The sequence below is a fragment of the Talpa occidentalis genome, unplaced genomic scaffold (genome assembly GCF_014898055.3).
Source record: "Talpa occidentalis isolate TD23 unplaced genomic scaffold, MPIMG_talOcc4v2.1 talOcc4.13, whole genome shotgun sequence".
Taxonomy (NCBI): domain Eukaryota; kingdom Metazoa; phylum Chordata; class Mammalia; order Eulipotyphla; family Talpidae; genus Talpa; species Talpa occidentalis.
Genome location: NW_023601322.1, coordinates 66,825,363 through 66,846,864, shown reverse-complemented (window position 1 = coordinate 66,846,864; position 21,502 = coordinate 66,825,363). Strand labels below are relative to the sequence as shown.

The 21,502-nt window shown below is 43.9% G+C and overlaps 1 protein-coding gene across 1 annotated transcript; it reads right to left on the bottom strand.

Moving 5' to 3' along the window:
* Positions 1-405: 405 nt before the first annotated feature.
* On the bottom strand, positions 406-19,286 carry LOC129145623 (protein diaphanous homolog 1-like). Its single transcript, XM_054694314.1, has 10 exons — positions 19,192-19,286; positions 14,690-14,784; positions 14,274-14,375; positions 13,816-14,055; positions 13,553-13,682; positions 12,786-12,910; positions 12,157-12,321; positions 11,888-12,023; positions 9,463-9,549; positions 406-2,372 (listed from the first exon to the last, which is right to left on the bottom strand). The coding sequence occupies exons 2-10, from the start codon at positions 14,759-14,761 to the stop codon at positions 2,215-2,217; spliced, it is 1,215 nt and encodes a 404-aa protein (XP_054550289.1). The 5' UTR covers positions 14,762-14,784; positions 19,192-19,286; the 3' UTR covers positions 406-2,214.
* Positions 19,287-21,502: the final 2,216 nt, after the last annotated feature.

Sequence of the window (21,502 nt, the reverse complement as noted above, 5' to 3'; positions counted from 1 at the left end):
CTGTGGCTACCAAAGAGGGGAGAGAGGGTGGGAGATTGGAAGTCAGATGCTTCCCTCAGCCAGAGTCACATGTACTGTTAGGAAGTCATGACATCTATGGCCCTGGGGAACCGAGTTAAAAAAACAAAAAGGATCCAAGCCAAGAGGCAGCAATGTAGAAGGTGAGGGGAGCTAAATTAGGGGCCCAACTCCTTTGTGGAGGGGTAGCAGCCCTGGAGAAGCAACCATGTGCTCATCCTCTCTAGTCCTGTGCCCAAACAATGCCTAGTACATACCCAGCACAACTTAATTTTGACAATGGCTTGTCTGGTCAACCAGTGAGTGGAGGCAAGACAAGAGTGGAATAACCTAAACTACAGTGAAAGAAAATAGCTCAAAAATTCACAAAGGAGACTGTGAGGCATTACTGTCTGAATGGTTTATTACAGTTGGTAACAAACTCCAAAAACTGGAGATGATGACACCTTAGAAGACCAAGAGGTAAGGGAAATATGTTTGCATTTTGTCTTTTTATTTTTTATTAAATGCATTTTAGCAAAAGTAGATTAAAAAAGAAAGGATTGAAGTCCCAGACGTGAGCAAGGAGGAGGGGACCCAGGGGCTCAGCAGCCCCTGCACCACAGCCTTCCTGGGAATAGCTCAAAGGAGCAGTGTTGCTCCTGCACACACAAGCTCTAGCGACCAGAACCCTCTTTCCTGGCCTCAAAGCATCCCTGCAGGTATCCTAAGCTCCCCCATGCTCCAACAAATATACTTCTGGATCCAGTCTTAATAATGCCATTCTCTCTCCCTATCTATAGGGCATGGGAACTGGAAAGCACAGGAAGGCATGAGTGTCACCTTGAGCCAGAGAATCTGAACTTCCTGTGGCTGGTGTCACTGAACAGTTTGGCCTGCACACTGTTCAGAAGGGAGAGCAGGGGTCAGTGTGTGTGGATACTCCCTGTGCCCACTTTCCCATGTGTCCAGTTAGCATCTGCACATTTGGCTTGATAATATATTAAATTTATAAAAACTCTGTGGTCTCAGAGCTCCCACTACTCTTGGGCCTGGTATAGATCAACCAGAGCTGGATGCTGAGAGAATCTGCATTGACCTCAAGGGTCCAGAAGGCTTGAGGCCTGAGGTGGAGGTCCAAGGACTTGTTCAGCATTGAGGCCTGTGGGGAAAAATCCCAGGGACTCTGGAACCTGCCAACAAAGCCTCTTACATTATGGCCAACAAAGCCTCTTACATTATGTAGGGGAAGAGGGGAAAGAATTATTTTTCATTAAAAAAAAAATATCTGATACAAAAATAGATCCGTTTGCAAAACAATTTCTCAGCCAGGAGGCTCCACCTCCTATTTCCTTGGAGACAAGAGGTTGAGGTGTTGGGATGATCACAACACAGCCCATACTCCAGATGAGATGCACCAAAGCTCTGGGGAGGGCCTGAAGGGGGATGGCCAGGAAAGCCTGGGCGCTGGTGAGAAGGTCTAGGAAGGCTAGGGCATGTAAGCATGGCAGTAGGTTGAGGGTGGCGGGCAGGTCCCACAATGTCTCTATGCCCTGCCTGCCCACCCATGGGCTCTGGCCTAGGCCCCTGCAGCACAGGTAAAGTGTCTAGGTACTTTTTGTTTTGGGAGGCCTGTCCCAGAAAGATGGGATCTGCTCCCTACTTCCTTAAAGGCAGCTTTAATTGCCACACCACTAGTAATAAATAACAGCCAGGAGAGGGAAGAGAAGAGCAGAGGTGACAGCAATGAAAGGAGGGAGATACCCCAAAGGTTCACAAGCCCCTTGCTTTTCTCAGAACCAGAGAAACCAGAAAAGAAAAGCACAAACCTGGCAAGACTGACCTAGGGGCAAGCCCACTTCAAAGTTGGGGCTGAGAAAGCTGGCGGGGCTTTGTCTGAGACAAGGCCTCAGAGTAACAGAGGAGACACTTGGGGTTAAGGCAGCAATCACGGAGCCTGCTTTGGTACTACAGCAGCCAGGGCTAGCTGGGTTGGACTCAGGCCTACCCCACACTACTCTTCCCTCCTGGACTTCAGGCAACTGAAGAGCTGAAGCTGTATATGATGTACAGAGAGCAGCAGGCCAGAGAGCGAGACTGGGTTGGGGTGATGGGAGTGGCCACCCCAGAGGAACGTGTCCATCACCCTTCAAGCTCATGCTGCAGGACAGAACAGCCTGGTGCTCCATGGAAGCTGCCGTGGCCACAGAACCCAGATTAACTTGCACAGCCGACCAACTCCTTGGTTTCCTCAAGGATTGTGGGGATTCCCTCTGTGTTCCTGGCCACCTTGGCAGGAACAGAAGTCATGGCATCATCCTTGGTCAGCTCCGAGGCTAGCAGAGATGTGACTGCACACCCGGCCTTTCTGTTGGCTGCAAGAGAAGACACAAGAGATCTTGTCCACAGAAGGCCCAGTGTCCTTCCTTCTGAACTCTGGCAGACAGTGGGCCAGAAGCCATGCACATGTAACAATCCTGTCTGGTTTACAGGGGCCACGTTATTTTGAAGAAGAAAGGGCAGATATCAAGAACATGTTGAACAGACTTTTAGGGGAGAAGGGCAGAGAAGAGTATGGTGCAGGTAGGAAAACATACAAAGGTTTACATACATTTGGACAGAACTTGGTTCAAGTGCTACGTAACTTGAAGAGAGCTAAAATACTCTAAACCTCTTTTCTCATCATAGCACTGTGGGAATTAAATAGGTTCCAGATTGGTAAACAGTATTTTTGTTTTCTTGGCAATTCCAAGGGAGCTCCTAGGCACAAAAAGGTGTTCAGTCAGGTGGAGGGTTGTCCCAAGCAGCAGGCCGCCAGCAGGCTGCTGCAGTGGCCCTTGCAAAGAGCAACAGCCGCACATTGCCATCACATGCCCGTCACACTTCCACGCGTCCTACTAACCCTTCTTTCTCCTCCCCAGATACCCACATGCCTAGCGCTCTCCCCCCTCTCATGAGTAGGAGCGGTGATACAAATGGTTAAGGGCCCTACATAGCGTTCAGGTATGTGCCTGGTGTATGAAAGGTGTGTCAGGGAAGGCTGAGCTAGCATCAGGATGGCCAGGAGAAGCGTCTACAAAGAAATCTCAGCCCAGTAGGCTAAGGGATCATGAAGATCCAGCTGTCATCCTACAGAAGGAAAGACCCAATCAACCCTGAGTTTCTGTTCTAACTATTAGGAGCTTATCCCCCAGGTGCTCATATTTATTTATGGAATCCAGATTTATGGCCCCAGTATCCTCAATATGAAGGCAGCTCCTTGGAACTGACCAGCCCCACCTCATGCTGTCTGCCTCTTCGCATGCCCTGAAGGCAGCTTGGAGGGACTGCCTGTACACAGAGAGCTGCTGGCTGTGGGGTGGGGACAAACAAATCAGACACAAAGCCCACGTATGCTATAATTCCAATTCTACAAAATGTGTAGAATAGGCAAATCCATAGAGACAGAAAGTGGATCCATGGTTGCCAGATTCATGGGGAAGGGGAGGGAGGACTGGGGGGTGACTGCTAATGGGTATGGATGGGGTGATGCAAATGTTCTGGAATTAGGTAGTGGTGATGTTTGCACAATCTTATGAGTATACTAAAAAACACTGTATTGAATACTTGTGTGTGAATCATATCTCAGTTAAAAGAAAAAAGATCTTGCTGGGGACAAAACAACGCTGTGTGGGGAAAGCTGTGCCTAAGTGTTAAAGAAGCAGGAACAGAAGCCTAGCACTGCTGTAAGAAGACTGCAGGAGCAGGAATAAAGATCCAGAGAAGCCAGTGAATAAAGCACCCAGAGCACCTCTGCTTTCTTCAAACCAGCAAAAAGCTTTAAGTAAGGCCAAACGGGATCAGAGGGCTCAGGCCTTCATCAAGGCTGTCAGTCTATAGAAACATGACCCAGAGCTACCGTGTACACACAGCAGAGGCCCCACCGGTGGGTCAGCAGGGAGCACTAGCATGCCCACAGATTACCAGTTTACAGGTCTCCACCTCCTTCTCCTCCTCCCAGGGGCACAAGGGATTATCTAATAAGAAGAAAGACAAGAGTGAAGGCCCTGACTGACAGGCATAGGGCCTATCTGGTTATTAGGTCACAGACTCGGGGGTCTCACACACACCACTCCCTGGATCATGAACACATGCTGCCTCCACGACTGATGGGAAGAAAAGGTGCTCACTGGAATGTGACTAGGATGGTCTACTTGTAGATACTTCCCTTTCCTTCCTTTCTCGTCTTGCCAGCAAAATCTTCCTCAGTACAGTTTCTGCTATTTTCTGAAATATTCTTTCATCTAGGATCCTACTTTTCATGTCCAGAAAGGCAGTGGCTTTGTATCACTTCATTGCTCCTTAGGATTCAGTTAGAAAATACAACTATGAGTTACAGTGTGTGTGTGTGTGTGTGTGTGTGTGTGTGAGAGAGAGAGAGAGAGAGAGAGAGAATGATTTGAGGGGTATGTATATGATGAAATAACTTCTGCCTCAAATCCTAGGGAAAAGAACATTGGATTACTTATTCTGGGTAACAAGGGAGAAATCACAGTCTGAGCATGACTGCTTCTCTAGGTTTCTTCCTCCAAACTTAAGAAGATACCAGGCGTATATAATTCAAACAGTGTTTCTACATTTTTCTAGATTCAAAAGAGCTTATGAGGGATTATAGATTTCACCAAAAACTAGGAGGGGATAGTAGGTGGAGTGAAGACCAAAACTTTCCCTTTAAGTCTAGAAAATAGGTACACGAGAGATGGGCATGACGTGGCCTAAGGTCAGACACAGAAATAAGAAAGCCCTTGTTGGAACTGGCATCAGAATCAGCAGAATGGAGGAACCCCAGCTTTCTCTTTCATCAGGATCACAATGACACTATGAAGCATGAATAATCCAGAAAAACTGGCCTTTCCTCTCCTTTCCATAACTTGGGTACTTGTTTAGACTCCTGAAAAGCAGCCACAGAAACAGACACATATTTTGACAGAATCGGGGGTAATATTAACTCATAAGGGAACAGATCCACAGATTGGGGAGAAAGGGCAGCAATCTTGAGACACTGGTCAAAGCTCTCTGAGGCCAGATTCCTGGGAGTTAAGGGTGGGCTAGGATAAAAGCACCAACAAAACCAACCATGTAACACCAGTACAAATGAATTAGAAAAGGTCAATGACTTGGAAAAGACATAAACCACAGACTAGGAACTACTACTAAAGAGGAAGTACTCTTGTTAATAAGCTTCCCTTAGGGAAGAGGAAACTAGGACAGATGGGGCAATGATTACCATCCTAAAGAACTCATTATTGTCTAGAATTCTCCTAATTAGAAATCATGTCCTATTTTTACTAAGTGGGGGCAGAATAAGTGGTGGTGTAAGAAATATTCTTAGCCTTCTCTAGACAGGTGGACATCACAAAACTTCCCTGAAGCAATTTCACCGTGTCCAGGATTCCTTGCCGGAAGGTATACAGGAATGTTTCTGGCCTACCCAGAGAGGGGTCACTGTCATCTCTGTCCAATCACACAGGTTTAGTGGGAACAGCCTGAACTTGAATTCACAGTAGCAGGCTACAGTTCTGGTTCCAACATTAGCTGGTTCTGTAGACCTGAATAAGATCTTAGCTGGGTCTTAATGCCTTTTGCCTATGAGGAAATTACATGCCAGTCACTAGAGAGCTTTAGAATCTTTCCCTACCAAGGTTCTATTGCTATAGGTAGAGTTTAGAGGGAAGCTGAGAAGTAGTAGAGGGAAAGAAATGGAGAGTGTGATGAATGTCTTTCTTCCCTTGACTTACCCCAGTGAGCAGATGCCCTGTGTATAAGAGGCCACAATTCAGACATCGAGATAGAGTTGAGTCATTAAAACCGTAAGCTGACTCAATCATCAGCTTGAAACAGTAGCTAGAATACAATCAGATGGATTCTTCCCCTTGACACTCAAACCATTGTCCTCCCACACCCTGCAGACCACAGCAGTTTACATGTCACTCTGAATGAACCAGTCCTGATAGTAACTCTCCTCTTCCCACTGCTCAATGGATCTTTGTATACTGGTTACTCTGTCAGGTCTCCAGAGACCGGAAGATTTTTTTTTTAACATTCCTTTAAATTCTAGGGAAAAGGCTAGTGTCTTTGAATAGGGACAGCTGCCTCTCTGGCACTGAGGAGAGCTATAAGGCATATCTGTCTGATAGTGCTTCTCTCTTCTGGCTCAAAGCAATTAGGCCAGGAGGAATAGTCAAAGGCAACGAAGCAAGAGAAAGACCAGCTAAGGCCAGTGGCCACCAAGGGAAACCTACAACCATCAGAGCCCTTACAATTTGAAAAAATATTAAAGCTGGAAAGGACCTTAGAGATCATTTCAGTCCATCTCTCATTTTATGCATTAAGAAACTGAGTTCCAGGGCCTCCTTGGTGGCACAAGGGGTTCAGCGCAGCACTGTGAAGCTGTCCTCAGCCTCTGCAACACGAGTTCGATCCCCTACCAAGGAGCTACCCACATGGTGCAGCAGACCTCTCCTGACTCGCCCGCTGCTCCCCTCAGCAGTGTACTTTGTTCTATCTGCTTGTTCTGTTCCCTGTTCTGTTTCTGGTGGATCCTCTCACCTCCCACACCTCTGGCCTGTACCCCAGTTCTTGTAATCATAAATAAATAAATCTTGGGCCTCCCCTGGTGGCGCAGCTGTTGAGCACTGGGCTGTGAAGTTGCCTGCAGCCTCTGCAGCGCCGGTTCGATCCCCGGCCACTGGCAAGGGTCCCACATGGCTCAGACCTCTCCTGCCGCACCCACTGCTCCCCTCAGCAGTGTGTTTCGTCAGTCTGCCTGTTCTGTTCCCTGCTCTGGCGAACTCTCTCACCCTCCCGTGCTTCTGACTATGCCCAGTGCTTGTATAAATAAATAAATAAATCTTAAAAAAAAAAAAAACCTTAAAAAAAGAAAAAAAGAAAAAGAAACTGAGTTCCAGAAACACTAAGTAACTTATCTAAGGTAGTATGTAGACAGCACCAAAGTTAGACTTGACTTGGGTCTTTTGCTCCCAACCTAGTCCTATATTCTTTGCAGTCTTTTTTGATGCTTTGCTTTCTGTTAACGTCTAATGTAATGCTATATTGTTTTATATGCCGTGAAGGCACCAAGGTCTAAAGAACTTATGGAGTAACCAGAAATGTGTCCCCTGAGAGTCTCTTAGATATGTTCAGGTGTATTTCATGAACCCAGAGCTTAGAAAGGTAAGGTTACAAGATGGAAGCAACTTAAAAAGTATGTAGTTCCCATTTTCACCTTTTGGCCTCAAGACATCCTAGAGTAAGTCTCCCCCCATTCCTTCTTACACTGAGAAACAGGACTCTAATTCAGGCCTTCTGCTAAAAGGTTAGGTTCCACCAAAATCCCTGCTTCCTTTGCCTGGAGTTCCTGGTTTCCCATTTGGAAAGAAGTGGCAAACGGGGCTTCCCCAGCAGAGGGAAGCCAGGCATGTCTGCCTGTGTACAGGAAGCATCTGGGAGTCTAACAGACTTCCACAGGAAGAGGCTTGAAAGGGAATTCCCCACCAAAAGCCAGATACAGGTTGACACTTAGCTGAGAAGGCAGAGGAAAACAGTGAGATGCAATTGTACTTGAGTTAGAAATGCTTAATCTAAGGCCACTTCACCCCATACAGTGGGTAGGAAAACAATGCTTCAAGAACCCTGAAAACAAAGGAAACACTGTTTTCTACCCAAAAATGGATTTATAAGGCTAAACACTCTTATCCCAGGAAGTTCTATACTCATCAAATTCACCTCTCTTCCTCTCAAGAGAGCCTGTACTCAGAGGATGCCAGATGACGAGTAAGAGTTGTAACAGAAAGTATGCTTCTGTTTAGGGAAGGTTCTGAAGTCAAACAGAAGAGCCCTTAGAAGGGAATTTCCCCTGGGGTATTCAGAGTATGGCTAGAAATAAACAGCTGGATATTACAGACAAAATTAAGTGATCTCGGCATTTGGATCAAGACGCTGAGTTTATGGGGACTAGCGTTTGCTACCTGAGTTATAACATCCCATTTATAGGCTGTGGCAGGTACTATAGGCAGGTACTATAGGCCTTCAGGTGCCAATGTGTTAATATAAATACTAGCCAAAACAAGCCATAAAACTCCTCTTTACAATAACCTTAAAGTGAAGCTCATATCAAATAGGCCTACAGAATTCCCAAGCCACCAGCTAGGGAAAAGGGAATATCGCTTTGAATTTCCCAGAAGTAGATCTGACAGTACCCAGTGCTTGTATAAATAAATAAATAAATCTTTAAAAAAAAAAAAAAAAATTCCTCAGAAGTAGAAACCCTTACTGATGCCTTTTCTTTAATTCCCACACCCTTAAAGAAGCCATCACTCCTAGCCCCAAATGCCTTTACCAAACACACAGGGGCAGGCAACTTCACATGAGAGTTAGCCTTGGTGATACGCTTTTTGGACTAGTATCTTGGCCACTGTATGCTTCCCTCAAAAGAAACTTATCATACACTGATCCTGCCCTATACCAGTGCCTGGATTATCTGTCCTCTTATCCCTATAATTATTTTTAGGGTCAGTGTAATCCTCTTAAGTCTTTTGAAGGTTGGGAGAGGAGATTGCGAGGGAGTAAATGGGGACAGGCAAGGGCAGTGGAGGCTAACTGCACCCACAGAAAAGGTTTTCAGACATAGCACACTCCTTCCATGGAGATGCTCCCTAGATTCTAACATCTGGAATAACAACATCGAACCTCTTCTTTAGAAGATTTTATGCTTTCCATTATCCTCTCTATAGTGAATTTAAATGAGGACTCCTGACTTTTTCCTTTGTATTTCCTGTATCTAACATACAGTTTCGTATTTAGATCAATTTTTCTTCATATACTCAACATCCACCGAAATCTCTGTTCTGCGCCATGGTTTGTTTATTACTCCATGTTCCTGCTTCAGGAATAGAGAAATGCAAGAATAATCAAATGTAAGCTCACTGCTGTAAGTCCCTCAAGTCCTAGCTCTCCATATCATTACTTTCCAACATGGGAGGGTGAAAACTAGATATTGGGGCCTCCCTGGTGGCACAGGGGTTAAAGACAGTGCCGTCAAGCTACTGCCAGCCAGCATGAGTTCGATATTCCGGCCTGCCTGGGAGGTGACCCACATGGCACAGCAGACCTCTCCTGTCTGGCCCACTGCTCCCATCAGCAGTGTATTTCAGTAGATCCACCTGTTTCTGTTCCTCACTCTGTCTCTGGAGAATCCTCTTACCCCCCAGCACCTCTGGCTATACCCTAGCTCTTGTATGCATAAATAAATATATCTTTTAAAAAAAAAAGAAAACTAGATATTGACTCTAGATACAGAGAATACTGTGGAGAAGTTTCTAAATCATTAGAACCTCATTACCTGCTCTTCAGCCCAAGACAAGCAAGACCAGGAGCAGAGGCCTTATCCCATTCAACACCCAGGCTGGGTTCCATTTGTTTACTTACCCTGACGGGGTCCTCTCTTTCGTCGGAATGCTGCACCTGATTGCAGGGCTTCCAGAAGACTGTCCATCACACCTGTCTCATCACCCTCTGTCATGAACAAAGATGGAGACGTAAGCCCTTCAGCCTGAGCAGCATGCCTGTGCTGACCCCACACAAAATGCTACTGCTTAGCTGCCCCTTGCCCACAGTGCGTGAGCGCTTAGAGCAGAAGGACAGCTCAGGTTTACTTATATCTGTTTAAAAACAGTTAAAATAGGGGCTCCCTGGTGGCAAAAGGGGTTAAGATGCAACCTATGAAGCTATCTGCAGCCACTGAAGCATGAGTTCAATCCCCAGCCAGGGAGCTACCCGCATGGCATAGCAGACCTCTTCTGATTCGCCCGCTGCTCCCCTCAGCAGTGTATTTCAGTCAATCTGCCTGTTCTGTTCCCTGCTCTGTCTCTGGTGAATCTTCTCACTCCCACAGAAAAGGAGGTCTACCCCAGTTCTTATAATCATAAATATATCAATCTTAAAAAACCCAACAAAACAAATGGTTAAAACAAAAGGTTTCACTGGTTGCAGATTTTCCTGCAAAGTCCGTCTCCCCATCCCAATCAAGATTAACACACAGAACTGCAGAATTGCAGAATTATCCAAGGTGAAGATAAGCATGCACACTAAGACTTTGAAATTATTAAGGAACTATGTAATTTCCTTTTTATCCTAAATTTTTCACTCCACTTTACATAAATGCCTTTTGAAGAACCTGGTTCAGGTTTCAGAGCTGAGAGAAGATGAAGCTGCCTGCACCTGCAGCCTCTGCAGCGCCGGTTTGATCCTAGCCACCAGCGAGGGTCCCACATGGCACGCAGACCTCTCCTGCCGCCCGCTGCTCCCCTCAGCAGTGTACTTCGATCCTTCTGCCTGCTTTGCTCCCTGCTCTGGCTCTGGTGAATTCTCTCACCCACCCGCGCTTCTGACTGTACCCAGTGCTTGCATAAATAAATAAATAAATCTTAAAAAAAAATAAAAAAAAAGAATTTGGAAGTGTTCCCTCTTCTGTTAAAATAAATAAATAAACAAATAAATGCTGCCCCTGGAAGTTGCATCTTTCTGAAGCAAGCTTGGCGTCAAGGAGAAACATCCTGGCTGGAATACAAAGAGTTAATGTAGAATCTCTGTTCCAGCCTGACTCTGTTTCCATGGCAACAGCTCAGGGTCGTGAAATCTGGAACTGTGAAATCCCAAGGAGCAGGCTGGCTGCCAACGACAAGGCTGGGCTCATTGCTCCCAGCGCCACCTGCTGGCTGCACATTACCAGTGCAGCTGACCTACATTCCAACCTCATTTGCTTGCCCTGGGGGCCCAGCCAGATCTAGGTCCACTGCGCCATCTGATGACTAAGTACAGCTCTCACCCCACATGTCCCTCAGGCATCCTACACAGTATCTGGGGTCAAACCCTAGCAGTCTTAAGAGTAAAGGGGAAGGTGAAAGATACTTGATTAACAGCATTACTAGAAGAGTCTGTGGCTTAGATACAACTGTGGCAAGAATGGGGAAAATGCTTCCCAGAAAAGTATAAAGACAGAAATGAAGGCTGTTCCTGCTGCTTTAGGTGCCTGGGAACAAGAAGTATCAGAGCAGCACCTGGCTTCTGTGTACAGCAAAGCCCATGGATTCTTGACAGATACTGCAGCCCTGAGAACCCTTTCAGTGCTTGGAGCCCCTCAAGTCTGTGAAGGGTGGCATCAGCTCAGTGCTGTCAGCAGTGTATGCTGTATTTCCGCTGCCCACATAAAGAGCTGCCAGAGGGGGGGCAGGGAATCAGCAGCAGGAAAGCAGCAGAGACAGGAAACAGAGGGCCAGTAATTGAGGCCATATGTTTCAACAAAGACATGCTTCTGTTAGTGAAATAGAGATTCTGCTGAAGAAAGAGGGTGGTCAGTTCTCTGGCCCTCTTTCTAGAAGTTCAATCCTTTTACAATCTGATAGGTATGTCCCACTGTGTTGGGGAAAATCCTTAGTAAGATAAGCAGAAAGGGAGGGCCAGCCACCATTAAGAAATGGGAGCATGGCAAGGAAAATGTTTTTGGGAAAAAAACAAGTTTTAGCAGAGAATATGAAAATATGCCAGAGGAAATTTTGGACAAACAGAAGGAAAGAGTCTGTATTACAGCAATATTAAAATCACCAGGGAGATGAGGCATAATGCGGGAACCAGCAATGGAGAGAAAGATTTGGGCATGGAGAACTGGACTGTGTATGTAACTGAGCTGGGGTTAAAGTCCAGCATCAGGTTCTCGGAGACAGAAGACTGCCAACAATCATTTGCCAGGAGTTGAACTAGATATGAGCTGTTCCCTCAGGCCTCTAGATTCCAGACAGAGAAGCCTCCAAATGTTCCTATCTCAGCCCATCAGCCCTTCCCCTTCACTTCTTACCTGTATTCATGTCTATGAGCTGCTCTCTCTTCTGCTGCTTCTCTAGCCGCTCCTTCTCTGCCTTCTCCTTGGCGAGTTTTGCTCTACGCATCTTTTCCTCTGTCTCCCGCCGCTTCTGATTCTCCTTGACTGCTTGCTGGGGGGAGACAACAATGACCATGTGAGCACGGATGCGTTCATACATATGCACACCTACCACTGACCAACATGAACCCAGTGCAGAGAGAACTGCTCACAAAAGACTCAGTCAACAGGTATCCCTTGCTCACCAAAAACATATTCTTAAAGTTGTGCAGATCCATGAAGAATTCTTCCACAGATACTTTCTTAGGGTCAAAGAGGAAGTACTCGCCCAGCTCCTTATAAAGGGTCTCCATGTTAGAATGCATCATGTGCAGCTTGTTGTACTGTTCCTGTGCATCCTTCACAAAGCTGTGCAGCCAAGGAGTGAAGGACCAGAAGTGACAGCTCAAAGGAACAATCACAGACACATGGTGGCAGGCACAAATATGTTCAGTACAGCATTAATAATAACAAAAGCCAGGAGCTATCTAAATACCCAAAATAGGGGAATAGTAAACACTTATAGAATAGGAAGTGGCAATTAAAAAGGGGATATTCTGCATATATTGCTATGAACCTACTATGTGCAAAAAGCAATACAATATAACTTTTTAAAAGACAAATTCATGAGATGCAAATCAGAAAGAAGTCCAGAGGCAGTGGTTACTTTGGGGAAGGGGAGAGAAAGGGGAATAGGGGTGTGTGTGTGTACAAGAGACAGGGCAGAGGGCAGGAGATCAAGGTCATTTTTTAATTTATCTGCATGGTTTGTTTCCTCCATAGGAAGTTTGCTTTCCCTTTTAAGGGGCAATTCTCTCCTCTCCAGAAAGGATATAGTCATTTTTTCAACAAACTTGTCTTTCTCATCTGTGGCAGGTGGGAATTTCTGAACATCTCTTTCCACGTTAGAAATCTGTTTCTTCATCTGATCTAGATTCTTTTGCAAGTTTTCAGCAGAAACTAAAGAAATTACAAAAACAAACAGCAAGGGCATATTAAATCCAGACCTTCTGCCCTTCAGGTTCAGCTCTAGACATCCATCTGGTACTTCATTAGTTTAGTTCCCTGATGTACTTTCTAACTGTTTCACACATCTTTCCAGAGCAACTATAAATAACTTGATGACTGACTCTCCAGCCTCCACAAGCCGTACAGTAAGTACTAAGAAGGGAAGAGAAACTTCATTTAATTTAATAAGATTCTACAAAATCCCCTGGGCTCTTGGTCTCATTTATTTTACAGAATCGGACTTAGGAGGAAGGAGATATACAGAGATATACAAAGGCAGGGCAGAAGTGTGTTCCCATTTCTACTGGTAAGGCCTGAATTTTGCTAATTCAGTTGATCTTTCTGAAAGTCTAAAAATACCTGACTTTCTTGCAGTTGTTTTCTGATGTCCCATGCTACCCTAGGAAGGAAAGCGCTTCCCATTTCTAGACATGAAGACTTCTCTTCTGCCATGCCTAAGCCCTCTCCCAATTCCACTTAGGACCATCTGAACTGATAATGATCTGCAAATCTAGACTGTGTTTTTGTTTCCCTCCCCATGCAGAGATTTTTGGGGTTTAGAATGCATTCCAGCTTTACCCCAACCTGCCCCACCTCGGCTGGCTTTCTCCACATGAGCAAGCTCATCTGGGAACTTGAGGACATCTGGATAGTCACTCTCACAGAACTCAGCCAAGAAGTGCAACAATGTCATCTTCTGATCTGCGGACTTGGTGTCTCGAAGCTTGGAGGAAGAGGAGAAATGGTTGGTCTTTGTCTACTCAAGACTACCTCAGGCCAATAGCATTTAGTCATACTGGGCTCCTGAGAGAGCCAGCAGCTTTCCCTTTTAATGCCCTGCTCTCACCCAGGCTCACCTTACAGAGGAAGCTGATATTGAAGCCAAAAGCACAAGCATTTCTAGAGCCAGCATTCATATAGTTGCCGATGAGCAAGGTAATCTCCAGGAGCTTAGAGAAGTTCTCGCTCTTTCGCAGCTCCTCACATGCAGCAGTCACAGAAACTATCTCTGGCTTGATATTCTCCACCTGCTCACTGAACTGCAGCTTGAAGAGGATGGCATTGAGGCGAGGCCGCAGGGAGGGAACAGTGCCCATCTGGTGGAGAAGAGAAGCATTCCATTACAGTCAACAGAGAAAGTAGGAAAAAGATACAGGTCTGAGACTCCAATGGGAGGATCTTATTTCCAGACTAAGGAGAAGATAAATATAAAGAAAGGCTCAAAGAGTAGGGGACACAGGAGCCAGGAAGAGACTGCTCTGGGAGAGGAGGGAGCAAGGGCTGGAGAAGTGCCTAATGCAAGGGCCTCACTCACCACCACGCCAAACTGCTCTGACTCAGCCAGGTCATCATACTCGTCCTTCAGTTCTGAAAGCATCTGTAACTGCTCTGGCTCTGGCATCTGCTTAATGAGGTTCTGAAAGAGAAAGGGGCTGTCTCAGTTTGAGGGGATGAGCTGATAGCTTGAGCCAAACAGCGCTTTTGCTCTCTTGTCAGTCCCTCACTTTGCCCAAGAACCACTAAGAAGAAAACAGGGGCTGGGCTAGAGGAAGGGAGAGGCAGCTGGTCAATGGTGGGCCTTCTGAAAACTATAGCAGAAATAACTTGACCACCAGAGCTGGAAACTTACTGAATGCTAACATTCTTTAAGTTAATAAGCCAGAGGCAGAGAGATGAGGCTAGTGTACAGTAGTGCATGGTCAGCTCCAGTAGAATGAGCACGCTCCTTACCTGGATCATGGACTCAGTCAGAACAGCCTCATTCACTTCCAGGATAACATTCTTAATCTCTTGATAGGGCATGCGGAAGGAACCCAGGAAGATTGCTGCCAGAAAATGAGATATATTCTTTTTCAGTCTCTTCCCCTTCTAGCCCATCCTATAAGTAGAGCCTATACTGCACAATTTTCCTAAGAGAGCTTTTTGAAGTCACTATCAGAAACCAACAGCTTCTCTGTGCCTATGTTGTTAAAATCCAGTATTTAAGGTCTCTACCTCCCAGCATTCTTTGTTAGTAATCCCCACATGTATGTCCCACACCAGCTACACTGTCCCAAGCACCATGTTCCACAAACACTGTGAGTGACTCCTTGCCTCAGCTCACACAGGAAGTATTTGATCTTCTCTTCTTCATCAAAGACATTCACCCCACTCTATTTTAGCTCCCCATTCCCACAACTCCTTTCTCAAAAGTTGCCATCACCTGAAATGCTCTGAACTTAAGGGGCCATATCCCATTCCCTAAGAAACAATTCCTCATCCTTTCAGTAAGCTCACTATTAAATTTGATCTCTGAATCCCTTTTCAACCTCATCAGGCCTCAGTGTCTCTTTCTCCTCCTCAACCCTCTCCCCTTTTCTCTCTCCCTTCCTCTCCCCTCCTACACACTCTTGACAACTCCTTCAAAAATCTCCATCTCAAAAAAAAACCAAAAACAGTCCCCATCTCCCAACTGTCCGACCACTTCCATTTGTTCTAAGGTGATCTTACTCCTCTGAAAAAATTTAAACCACCAGTCAAATTAATTGCTAAGTTTTCTCTTATGCCCCTTACAAACTGAGCATTGGGGGGGCCCTCAGCTAGGGCCAGATGAGTAAAGGCTTGGATAAGGACAATTTTGGAATCACCTAGAAGAAAACTTGTGCCAATACTTCTGTAAACTTATCAGCAATTATACCCATAAGGTCATCATGCTTCAATAGAACAGGTGGGCCTGAAGATCTTTTCCTTAAGAATACATATATAAAATCAAGTCTCTTCTACCTTAAAACAAGAACAAGAAACCCCACAAACCTTCCCTGATCCAATGTACCTAGCTACCAACATCCCTCTTTCCTCCACTTTACAACATTCTAATAATACAAATCTCTCTCATTTCTGTGGGTCTCATTTATTCTTCTGTGTCCACAAAGTCAGTGAAAAGATATCATTTATTGAATGAGTATTTCTTGTGAGATATAGTACCTTTAAACATAATCTACATACATGATCTCATTTAACCCTATTAATACTATCCTTGTAAATTTGTGTTATTTGCCCCATTTGACAGGAAAAGAACTAATATGTAAAGAACTTAAACTACCCATTCAAGGTCACATTGCTAAGTAAAGGCTGGAGCCTGGTTTTAAGTACAAATGGGTTCCAGAGTCTCTACTCTTAACTCCTATACTATACTAAAACTGCCCTTACTTAAAGCTTCTGACTTTCGAATGTCAAATCCAAAGAATACTTGTCCTGTTCTCATTTCATTTGACCCTTGTGTCTTCATTTGACACTGCTGAATACTCTTAGGACTCTTTTTCTTTGCTGTGCCTTTCTAGTCTCCTTTGAGTCTCCCTTTTTCTTTATTTGCTCCTTAAATATTAGTGGCCTTCAAAGCAAATCCCCATGGTTTCAACTATGACTCATATGCTGACTCCTAAATTCAAATCTCCAGCCAACGTTCCTCCTCATTTCTATACGCCAATGCCTTTTGGAGGAGTCCCCCAGGCTCCTTATATTCAATGCTAAAATTAATCATTTCTACCCACTATCCTGCCACTTCTCATTCATACCCACTTCCTACCACTCCTTTCCCAAAAGACAGAGAGAATGTGCCACTGCTGGATTTCCCTATTGCAGTAAATGGTACCACTTTCTGTACAGTGATATAAACACAGAAAACACATTGTCTTCTAAACCCTCAATCACTAAGTTTCATTAATCTTACCTTCCTAATATTTTCTATTTTCCTATACATTTTTACTGCTGGAGTTTCAGGCCCAGATCCCCTCTCACTTAGTTTAAAGTAATAACATAATTCACCTCTCTGCCTATAGTCTTACCCTACCCTACCAACTCAGCATCAAAATCAACACTGAAGTAAATATCTTCAACAATCACACAGGGTTTTATCACTCACTTTTCTGATTAAAATTTCCTTAATAACTTCCATAAGTTTTCAGGTTAAAACATACATCTTAGCCTAACTCCATAAGAATTCTTTATGACTTAGCTTCCAACACTCCCCCAGGTATCGCCTTTACTCAGCTGTACAATATTTCTTGTAGTTCCTGAACTGCATGTATCTCAAACCTCCATGGCTTCATAAATACTTATCCCGTTGCCTGAAACAAACCAGCTCTCATTCTTCACTTAATCTATTTTTAATACTTCTTTCAACTCAGTTTAAGTAGTACCCCCTTTAGAATGACCTCTAGGACGGCGCCTTCACTTGATTTCCATGTTTCTTTCTAGTTCTCTCCGAGAGATCCTAGTAGACCTCCATCACTGCTTTATCAATCCATGCTATTACCATTATCTATTTATCTGTCTCCACCAAATATATGGTTCACGAAGATAGGTACTATGCCTTACACAGTTTCCCATAGCATATAAAAGCACTTCATTGGTGAATATTGAAATTACATTTCTTTGACTATTCTGCCCTAAGCAAATTTCAACTGTCTTCCTGAATATTTCAACTGTCTTCCATATTGCTATCACTCACGTGGAAAACAATGCACTACCCTGAAGTTAACACAATAGCTGTTACTCATAACAAGTATTATGTTCCTACAAAAAATCTTTAAGAGGAAAATGACCTTTCATTATTAGTCTCCATAAAAGGACTTACCTACTGACATTATTAAGTAACATCTGTTGTCAATAATCTAAGTCTTACTGATCTCATTGTATCACTGGCTTTACCTACTGGTATGCATACTCATTCCTTGTCAAATCACCTCTGAACTTAGAATTTCCTCATTTTGAAAAATGGGAACAATAGCTACATTGTAAGATTGTGAGGGGGCTTCATGGAATATATATCCTTTTATCTCTGGAACAAATGCCTTGAACTTACTTTTTTTTTTTAAAGATTTATTTATTTATACAAGAACTGGGGTACAGGCCAGACATGTGGGAGGGTGACAGGATTCACCAGAGACAGATTGGGGAACAGAACAGGCAGACTGACTGAAATACACTGCTGAGGGGAGCAGTGGGTGAGACAGGAGAGGTCTGCCACACCCATGTGGGTAGCTCCGCGGCTGGTGGGGATTGAACCGGCACTGCAGAGGCTGTGGACAGCTTCACAGCACTGTGCTCAATCGCCTGCGCCACCACGGAGGCCCGCCTTGTATTTAACAGAAAAGGGCAGACCCTCAAATATTTGAACAAATATGTGAATAGGAAGAACACTGTAACCGAACTCTTAGGAGCTACTCTTTAACAGATTTACATTATTCTAAACCACAAAGTTATTTTAGATTTAACTGAAATCAAGCCACACCCTATATTTAAAGGAAATATTTTAAAGAAAGTGAGAAAGAAGGAAATGTACAGTGGTTAGAATACTGCAATGGAGGGCCTCCCTGGTGGCGCAAGCGGTTGAGTGCCGCACTGTGAAGCTGTCCATCCGCAGCCTCTGCAGTGTGGGTTCGATCCCGGCCAGGCGGCCAGAATTCCACATGGCAAAGCAGACCTCTCCTGTCTCACCCGCTGCTCCCCTCAGCAGTGTACTTCATCAGTCTGCCTGTTCTGTTCCCAGCTCTGTCTCTGGTGAATCCTCTTACCCTCCCGCACATCTGGCCTGTACCCTGGTTCTTGTATAAAAATAAATAAATCTTAAAAAAAAAAAAAAAAAAAAAGGGTCTCCCCGGTGGCGCAGCGGTTGAGCGCTGGGCTGCGAAGCTGCCTGCAGCCTCTGCAGCGCCGGTTCAATCCCCAGCTGCTCCCCAGCCACCGGAGGAGGGTCCCACATGGCGCGCAGACCTCTCCTGCCGCCCGCTGCTCCCCTCAGCAGTGTACTTCGGTCCTTCTGCCTGCTCTGCTCCCTGCTCTGGCTCTGGTGAATTCTCTCACCCTCCTGCGCTTCTGACTGTACCCAGTGCATGTATAAAAAATAAATAAAAAATAAAAAAATAAATCTTTAAAAAAAAAAAAAAAAAGGAATACTGCAATGGAAATAATAAGGGCTTTAAAATAAAATCTAAGCTTCCAATCCCAGACCTGTCTCTTAATAGGTATGTAACTAGGCAAATTCCTAAAACTATTAGCCTCTATTTCCATGCCCAAAAAATGATACTAGCATTTTTCAGTGCTATCGAAGAAATTAAAAGAAATATCAGAAAATCACTATGCAATGCCTAGTATACAGTAGGAACTTCACAAATGGAAGTTTTCTATCAAGGGATCCTGATTTAAAAGAACTTCTTCATATTTCAAATACTTAGGATCATAGAGTTACTCACAAAGATTCTGGGATGTCTTTGAATCCAACACCTTTAACTCTTTTACTTTTTTCTTTTGTACAGATTTCTTTTCTTCTCCACCTTCTTGATCCTTCTTCACTAGTAAGGGAAAGATTAGAAAAGCATGATTAACGACAAGCCATATTTGTCTCTTATTGAACTATTATCCCAGCCTAGAATAGCCCCCACTACCTCTTCCTATCATATTCCTTCAAAGCTAACTCCTCTTTAGCACATCCACCCCTGGATTAGTGACACCCCACTCCAAATATAATAAATACCTCATTTTCATTTATTTAGTAGTTATCAATAATGCTTTCCCACATACATTTTGTCTACTTGCAAGAAGCAGCAAACTTTCTGTAAAGGACCAGGTAGTATGCAGGACATATGATTTGTTTTAACTGCTCATGAAAGCAGATACAATCTATAAATAAAGAGCATGGCTGTGTTCTAATAAAACTTAATTCACAAAAAGAGGAGGTATATCATCTGCTAACCTGTCTACTAGTCTTTCACCATGTTATCCTTTTGCACCTATTAAAAATCTTATCTTTCCTATGAACCAGAGACACTTTTAGGGGGGCGGGGGCGGGAGGGGAGGGATTGGGGTCAGAATGGGGGGGCTGCAATTGTATGGGGAATATAAAAATAAAATTTATTATTAAAAAAAAAAAAGAGAGAAAAAAAAATCTTATCTTTCAAGTTCCATCTTGAACATGAGTTCCCTATAAAATTTTTCTTGATTTTTCTAAATGCCTATGATCTCTTTCTAATTTCCTACTGAATTTGATACTAATTAATAACAAGTCCTTTCAACGACTTTGTTGAAAGTATATAAAATCTCTTCTCTGCAAGATAAGGACTTCATTATTTGTCTTTGCAAATCTCATGGAATAGAAGTAAACGCCTAGTAGGATCTTATAATTTACATTTCATATTGGTACACACATAATGTTAATAATATACTCCTTTCTTTTTACACTCTTCTCAAGACTATTCAATATATTCTTTTCTTTTTTTTTTTTTTTAATAGGGGCATGTTTTTATTTATTTACTTACTTATTTGTTTGTTTTGTTTTTTTTTATACAAGCACTGGGTACAGTCAGAAGCGCGGGAGGGTGAGAGAATTCACCAGAGCCAGAGCGGGGAGGAGAGCAGGCAGAAGGACCGAAGTACACTGCTGAGGGGAGCTGCAGGTGGGAGGAGAGGTCTGCACGCCATGCGGGACCCTCCTCAGGTGGCCGGGGAGCAGCCGGGGATAGAACCGGCGCTGCAGAGGCTGTGGGAAGCTTTGCAACCCAGCGCTCAACCTCTGCGCCACCGGGGAGGCCCGCAATATATTCTTTTCTTTCTGTGATACTAAAGTGTACTCATACTTTGCTTTGATGAACTAATTTTCATGGAATTTACTATTTATACCTCATTTGACAATTCAGTGTTTTCAGTTATCTCACACGTATCATCTTGATCTTTTTAACCCATGTTACTTTATAAGTGTGAGTACTTTCTCATTTTCCACATAGATTTTCAACTTCAAGAGCATGGGCAAAATAGTATTCATTTTCTTATTCCCTCAGCAGGCAGCATGGGAGCAACATTCACTAAAAAATGGTCAATGACACTGGCCATTGAGGAGGACTGAACATTAGGCACAAAGGGAAACAAGATTGCTCTGTTCTGATATAACTGTAAAATACTCTGTCGTATAGAGTCACTTGATATCAACATTTTAGGAAGCCATAAGAGACAATCTGCATGGAGTGTCAAGAAATCAACAAAGCCAGCCTGTTGCTTCTGAAGAGAGGAAAGGGGTGCCTGAGTACGGGAGTGGGAGGAACACTATTCAACACAAACCCTTTTTTAGTGTTTGAATTTTAAACCATTTGAAAAGTATTACCTGGCACAAATAAGAAGTAAAGCAAACAAAAACCAAAGTTATATGGCAAAAGGTACAAAGAACTATTTTAAAAAATTTCATTCTAGACTGACAGTCCCAACTTGAAGAGCTTAAACAGAAGAATATGTTTAATATTTAAATACTTATTGAGCACCTGTATGTGCCAGATTCTGTTCTGAATAAAACAATGAACAAAATAAAGAGTCTTGCCTTCATGGTACATATAGTCCAAGAGAGAAATGGACAACAGACCAGTGAGTAGATAAAACAATATATTAGATGGCTATAAATGCTATGAAAATCAGGTGCAGAATAGAATGGGAGACTTGATGGAAAGGATGGATTACAACTTTAGAGGGGTATGGTCAGGGAAAAGTCTTATCAAGAATGTGACATCTGAATAAAGATCT